Raw genomic sequence first — 7,442 nt, 5'->3', positions numbered from 1 at the left:
AGAAATACAACCAGCAATATCTCCCCTCTGGATTAGGCAAGGACACACAAACACTGGCACTGCACTTCATTGGATCTCATCCTACCTGTAGGTAGGATTGAGGCCTGCCTCACAGACACAGACATCTCCACCTGGATGACCGAGCACCACCTCCAGCTGAACCTCGCCAAAACAGAACTTATCGTCATCCCGGCCAAACCCTCCATCTCCCATGATCTCTCAATCACCCTGGGATCTGCGACAGTGACCCCTTCGCCCTCTGCCAGGAACCTCGGGGTGACCATGGATGACAAGCTCTCCCCTCACTGCCCACATTGCTGCAGTCTCCCGGTCGGGTAGATTCACCCTCTACAACATCCGGAAGATCCGGAGATACCTGTCTGAGCGTTCCACCCAGCTGCTAGTCCAAGGATTTTTCCCATTTAAGTTGGACTACTGCAACTCGCTGCTCGCTGCCTGTCTCCCAGCATGCACAACCCGCCCTCTCCAGAGGATTCAGAAAGCAGCGGCCCGCCTGGTCTACAATCTACCCAGACACTCCCACGTTACCCTGCTCATCTCCCTCCACGGGCTTCCTGTCATGGCCCGTTTCAGATTCAAGAAATGTATGGTATGGACCCCACACACAGTCGCTGGTCGGACCTGTGCACCCTCTTCACAGGCCCCCCCTCCAGTGGTTCAACTGCATGTGGTCCCTTGAATGTCTACAACTTTGTACACAGTAATTGACCAGGCATCCTGGATCTTATTCCTTCCTGGTGGTCGGTAGCGGACATACACCCATTGCCCAACTTCTACAGACGGACAATAAACTTTCCCTTGCTGCTGGGCCAGCCTCTCTGCAGCTTTCCCGTCAGCACACTCTCTTGCTCCTGGTGTATAACCAACCAGTCAGGTCGGCCATCTTTCTCTCGCTCTTGGCTTAGCTTTGCATCAAACGGAAGGTGTGGGTGGACTCCAAACAGCAGCTGGTAGGGTGAATAACCTGTGTGTGGCGTGTGGCGTGTGGCGTGATGCTATACGCATACACCAGCTCTGCCAGATGTTCAGGCCAATGGCGTTTCTCTTCAGGTGTAAGTGTGCGCAAGAGATCGTGTAACGTCACATAGCGAGCAGCGAGCGCTGCTGCCTGTGGCAATGAGCGCTTTTGCCTCTGGAGCAGACATCGCATTTACGCTGGTTTTGAAGAAATAACTGGATCGATTAAAAAAAATTACAAAACGTTTGGATTCGGAATAGCAGTTACATTTATAGAAATAAAATTCATGTATTTTTGTAATTTTCGAACTTAGCAAAGACATCTGACGGGCCGAGCTGGACCACCTGGCGGGCCGGATCCAGTCCGCATGTTTGACACCCCTGTACTTTGATCCAAAGAGACAACTAGTGTGTGTAGAAAGAAAGTTAATAGAACAACAGGACTTCAATATAGTCTGCGTACATATAGACAAATTCAACATAATCAGTCAGTATTGTCTGAAATATTGTCAGTATGTTCTGAAAAACCATAGCAAATGATCACTTGGTGAGAGACAGAGTAACCCTCTACATCAGAACCACCAAGTATTCTATCACAGGAAATGTGCGTTACTGCATCTGCTGTCCCAGTAGGTGTAGGTGTAGGCCAGTAGTTCTTCCAGCTGAGGGTCATACAAGAGTTCTCTCAGATGGTGACTGCTGGGACAGCTAAGCCCCAGACATCAGTGCTTTGGTTTTTTTCTATTGTGGATACGCAGGTGACTCTTCAGATTGCCATTTGTTTTACCTGAGTAGTCACAGTGTGGGCAGCTGTAGGGCTTTTCTCCAGTGTGGATCATGCTGTGTTTCTTCAAAGCACCTGAGGTAGAGAAGGCTTTATCACAGCTTTCACAGCTGTGGGGTTTTTCCCCAGTGTGGGTCCTGCTGTGCACTCTGAAAATAGAAGCGCTACTAAAGGTTTTACCACAGAGGTCACAGCTGTAGGGCTTCTCCCCAGTGTGGATCCTGCAGTGATCTCTGAAACTGTCAACCCGTGTAAAAGTTTTACCACAGAGGTCACAGCTGTAGGGCTTCTCCCCAGTATGGATCCAGCTGTGAGCTCTGAAACTTTCAAGTCGTCCAAAGGTTTTACCACAGAGGTGACAGCTGTAAGGCTTTTCTTCAGTGTGGATCCTGTGGTGAGCTGTTAAATGGGCAGCCTGGTTAAAGGTTTTACCACAGACGTCACAGTTGTAGGGCTTCTCTCCAGTGTGAATCCTGCGGTGGACAGTGAAATGGCCCGCCTGGCTAAAGGTTTTACCACAGAGGTCACAGCTGTAGGGCTTCTCTCTAGTGTGGATCCTGCGGTGACCTCTTAAGCTGCCAGCCTGGCTAAAGGTTTTACCACATAGGTCACAGCTGAAGGGTTTCTCTTCAGTGTGGATCCTAAGGTGAACGTTGAGAGTACCAGCCCGGCGAAAGGTTTTACCACAGAGTTCACAGCTGAAGGGCTTCTCTTCAGTGTGGATCCTACGGTGAAGGTTTAGAGTACTAGCCAGGCTAAAGGTTTTACCACAGAGGTCACAACTGTAGGGCTTCTCTCCAGTGTGGATCCTGTGGTGAGATCTGAAATGGCCAACCTGGTTAAAGGTTTTACCACAGAGGTCACAGCTGAAGGGCTTCTCTCCAGTGTGGATCCTGTCGTGAACTTTGAGAGTACCAGCCCGGCTAAAGGTTTTACCACAGAGGTCACAGCTGTAGGGCTTCTCTGCAGTGTGGATCATTATGTGGTTCTTGAGGGAATTGGATGAGGAAAGGCTTTTCCCACAAGAGTCCCAGTGATGCGTCTCCATAACTCTTGTCTCTCTTTGTGCTCTGTCTGGTCTCTCTGGGTCCTGTCTTGGATCTAGTCTTTAGAAGCTTGTTTCTCTCTAGGGAACTGCCGTCTCTGGTTGAGTCTCTCTCTGTAGTCTCTCTGGTTGAGTCTCTCTGGAGCCACAAGATGTCTTCTCTGTCCTGTCTCGACCCACGATCAAGTAGGCCAATTGGGGATCTGGAGGAGAAAGCTCCAAGTTAATGAGAACTCAGATTTTACATATAAAAGGAATATTTTGTCTATCATAATGTCCACTCTTTATATGTAATGGTGATCATTTGGTGAGGTGTATGTTTCTCAAGTTTATTTTGTATGGAAAAACATGTAACACTGATTAAAATGTAATCTCTGCCATACAACTTTTTATAAACCGGTGGATGAAATCAAGCATTCTGATTGGTTGAAAGTGAGTCACGGGGTGTGCTTTATTGAGCCATAAACTACTGTACGGCCATAGACATAATAAAGAGGAGACGCCGCATCGACCGTTACTGCTTACTGGCGCTGACGAGCCGTGGGGCCGCCATCTTGGAACGGGCATATCAGTGCCTATGAAACATTTATGATTGATTTAGAATGTTTAGGCCTAATGTTGAAATAAAAATGTATTTTATTGAACGTATTGTCGTCATTTATTGTTGTTGTTATTTTAAAGGCAACTTTTATAAAGGGAGCAATGTGAATGAATGAGATGGTGCGAGACCTAGCTAGGCTAACAAACGTGAAGTTCACAATGCTATTTGCCCGTTGCATAGCAACAGCCACACGTACGGCACTATTTTCTCTCGGCTACTGAAATGCGATACACAACATTTGTTGGCTATAACTATTTTGTGCTGAAAGGCAGTTTACTATGTATTTACTATTTATAATATCGCTGGTAACTGTATTATAAAAGCACCCTTGAACACAGCATAACAACACCCTTGAACATATATTGACGATAAGGTACTGCATCTCGTAATGACATTAAAACTTCCCCTAGCTTGCCTTTGGTCCCCCAGTGGCTAGAATTTTCGATAGGTGTTAACCAAGCCCTGGGTGTTCTTCTCCGCCTTTGACGAAATTAAGGCTCAAACGCTCCGTTTGAAAATCTGCTCCTTGTGACGTCACAAGGAGCCTCTGCACAACCAGTATCTTAATTTATTTTCGCTGGAAATGCGCCGACACAACCTCTCAAAGTTTTGCATGTCTGCGCCAAACATTTCAGCCACCACTGTTTCCTTAACTTGAGCCAATACAAAGTTGGCCTTGCTGACCGTCTGAAATTAAATTCTAGCCAGTACTCCTTGGTCCAGCTACAAACCTTGGACAAGTAAGTCAACCAACGCTATATCATTTTGTTGCTTACTATATGCCTACCTAGCTTGCTACCCTTAGAATCTGGCTGTAACATTAGCTCTGCAGCTATCAGCTGAGGTACTGTCACTAATGTAAAGGTAGATAGCATCAAGTATGTGTGTGAATACACATTCTGTAAGCAGTGTTGTACGCTTCGTTGTTATGTGGATAACATTCTGCTGTTGGTGTTAGAGCGCGCACAATTATCCGCCTTTCCCCACATTGAAATGACTGAGTGTGCAGCTCTGCAAACCAGGGTTATCAGATGAGAATGGGCAAATTCGAGGCATCTTACAGCAACGGGGCTACGAGCCATTGCGATACATCCACTGTAAACATAAGCACATGGTGCCGCCTCTCTCCTCCTCATTTAGCATTTAAAGCTACAGACACAGAAACAGCGTTCTGAGGAAAGCTCATTGTGGGACTACTCGTAGTGGCTATAATTCTGCACCAAGGCTGAATTTCGGGAAAGAGACTTAAGATACAGTATTAGGGGACCACTAATTCCAATATAAAAGCATCCTAAAACAGCATGTCATGTGACCTTTAATTATACCAGAGCCTGGAGAGACTTGCCACTCACTATTAAGCCCCATTGTGCCAAATTTGGTTGCAGTTCCACCAGAGTTCCACTGGGGGTGATCACGAGCGAGTGCATGTTCAATGGAAGTCTATGGAGCTAAACGGCTAAATGTGTCTCTTTCGCCTGATTGTCGTTGAGAAATCTCCGATTTGATTGTAGTTTTTGCATGTTAAACATGGATTATAGGCCAAATTTGAATGAACAAGTACTTATGTACGGTACACACCACAGCAACATCGCTCGGTCGATACGCAGCAATTAACTGTCTGAACAAGCTCGAGCAAAACACCCAAAATTACAGGGTTTATCATTAAACACCAATGCTACACTTTAATACTAGTCAAAATCCCTCTACAAAAGACCGATATAATAACTTTGTGAGTGGGAAGAGATTCGAGTTTGATCTCACTTTTATCCGTAAACGTGGAGGCGGATCCCTTCACAGAAACTGAGATCGGAAAGAAACCATGGGAAACTAACATGGTAAAAACATTGGCAGTCGCCATAGATACCCGTATTAAACAATACAAACAGCAGTAGCCTACTTAAATGTTATTAATGACTTTGCGTTATTTCACAAAACATACCGATGGCTGTTGAGTTTGTAACCCCGCTACCCCAGGTTTGTCCACGGTCACATTCGGAGGTGCCTGTCGCTACGTGGTACCAACTAGCCTACTACATCAAGTCAGGTGAAACACCATGGAAACATGCAAGCTATGACGAATGTCATTAGGGTGTTGCCAGTCTACCTCTACAGCTAATGCCTAAAGCGTTAGGTAACCTCATTATAATAATTGTATTTTCTTCAAACTAATAAGATGGTATTAGTTACTTCACAATAAGAATGTCATGCAAATGAACAATAAACGTTGTATTCTGATTTTGGATTGGAATCGCAAAGTTTTAAATCCAGTAGCCTATAATATTCTCTATTGTGTGTCTCATTTTTTATTTACAAACTGACAACCTATACTTTTTTGTACTAAAAGGTTTTTGAGCACTTAATTTATTTCGACTCCACTTCAGCAGTAGCCTACAGAACACAGCAAACTATTTATCTTCATGCTGCTCACGAGGGCGGTAAAATAAAAGTTCACAAAAGAGGACTACGTAGCCTACCTTGAGACACACAACACATTACTAATCTGAAATCTTACCCATCCCATCCGGCATTTTTCTAATGGCTGACCATTTGCATCACTGTCTGTCTGTCTCTCTTAGGGTTGCCACCTCCAATGTGGTCAAATAAGGGACACCTTGGCAGTGGCCAATATCGGGGGGAAATATTTAAGCGGGGGTCTGGGGGTTTTCCCCCAGGAGATTTGGGGTGTTAAATACTTCATTTCCTGCATTCTGGTGATTGTTTTCTTAACCAAATTGTGCTTTTTATGCATCAACTTAAATTCCTCTGCCACTCTAAACATAAAATGTATGCAGAGCTGCATCTATTAATAAAGATGCCCTAAATGGAAAACGTTGTTTTTCTTACATTTATGTGCCTTAAAATGTGTGATCTTGACTACATTTACATTTAGTCATTTAGCAGACGCTCTTACCCAGAGCAACAGAGAAACATTGTATTCTCAGAGGAACTTGACTATTTCAAATATGAAAACTTTCCATGTTTCAATTTTTTTTGTAAGTAACTTCTCTCCCGGATGCAAATTGCACATCTGGAGACGTTCATTTAACCCAAACAAATAGCAACTTTGTCTAAGTTTATATTATAGTCACACAGCAGGCTATGTAATGAGATCTAAACTAACTTGGAGGGTAAAATACAGTTTGTATCAGAATATTCCAGTGATGTAGGACAGAAATGTGTAAACTGCCCTGCTATCAGGCTATCATCTGGTAAATAGGACAATTAACCCCTTTGTTTTACAACCATTCAGTCTTATGACCCTTGACTTGCAAATGTAAATACAGATAATACGTTTCTGTACTCTACAATGGCTGGTCATCAGCAACATTATTCAGGATGTTTGTTTACGAAAAGTAATTACTGAAATAGCTTCTGATTATTTTGGTATCCAATCGAGTAAATCGTTTTCTATGATACTTGAAGTGTAAGAGGAATTCCTTCAAATCTACAAGCCCAACTAAGTAGGCCTAAATGGTGTGTTATTTAGGATAACAACTGTTTCTCACCTTCCAATATTAGGATCATATACCGTTAAATCCTTATCTTCATATTTTATAAGACTCTGTATCTTGTATCTCATATAATTTATATTTTGCATTTTCTATATTTTAAATTGTTACTACTGTACCCTGCTGCTGTCACAAACTGCAATTTCTCCACCTTTTTTGTCTTCCAATGTCAGGATAATTATCCATTATTGTAATGTCAATGTACAAAACGCGATGAAACACAATATTAAACTTAAGAAACAAGTTGAGATAAGATTTGAATTATTAGTACAATCCCGAAAATGACACCTACCCATGAGCACAATGGACATCTAATGCTGAAAATAACACTTCTGTAAACATGTCAAAAATGAAATACAGTTTGTCGGTAACTTCTGTCCTATGTTCACAAGTACTTTGGAAACACACTTCGCCCAATGTAGGTGAACTGTCACAAAAGAAATCAACCAAGATAGAGAAGGTATTTCAGACAACTTTATTTGTATATCCCTTTTCAAATCAGTTTTACAAAAGGCTTTACATTCA

The 7,442-nt window shown here is 43.3% G+C and overlaps 1 protein-coding gene across 1 annotated transcript; it reads right to left on the bottom strand.

The window, feature by feature from the left end:
• Nucleotides 1-493: 493 nt before the first annotated feature.
• On the bottom strand, nt 494-5,458 carry LOC124468417 (zinc finger protein 239-like). Its single transcript, XM_047021122.1, has 2 exons — nt 5,348-5,458; nt 494-3,010 (listed from the first exon to the last, which is right to left on the bottom strand). The coding sequence occupies exon 2, from the start codon at nt 2,808-2,810 to the stop codon at nt 1,701-1,703; it is 1,110 nt and encodes a 369-aa protein (XP_046877078.1). The 5' UTR covers nt 2,811-3,010; nt 5,348-5,458; the 3' UTR covers nt 494-1,700.
• Nucleotides 5,459-7,442: the final 1,984 nt, after the last annotated feature.

The sequence above is a fragment of the Hypomesus transpacificus genome, chromosome 6 (assembly GCF_021917145.1).
Source record: "Hypomesus transpacificus isolate Combined female chromosome 6, fHypTra1, whole genome shotgun sequence".
Classification (NCBI taxonomy): Eukaryota; Metazoa; Chordata; class Actinopteri; order Osmeriformes; family Osmeridae; genus Hypomesus; species Hypomesus transpacificus.
Note: the sequence above shows the minus strand (reverse complement) of the source record. Positions and strands in the feature narration are given on the sequence as shown.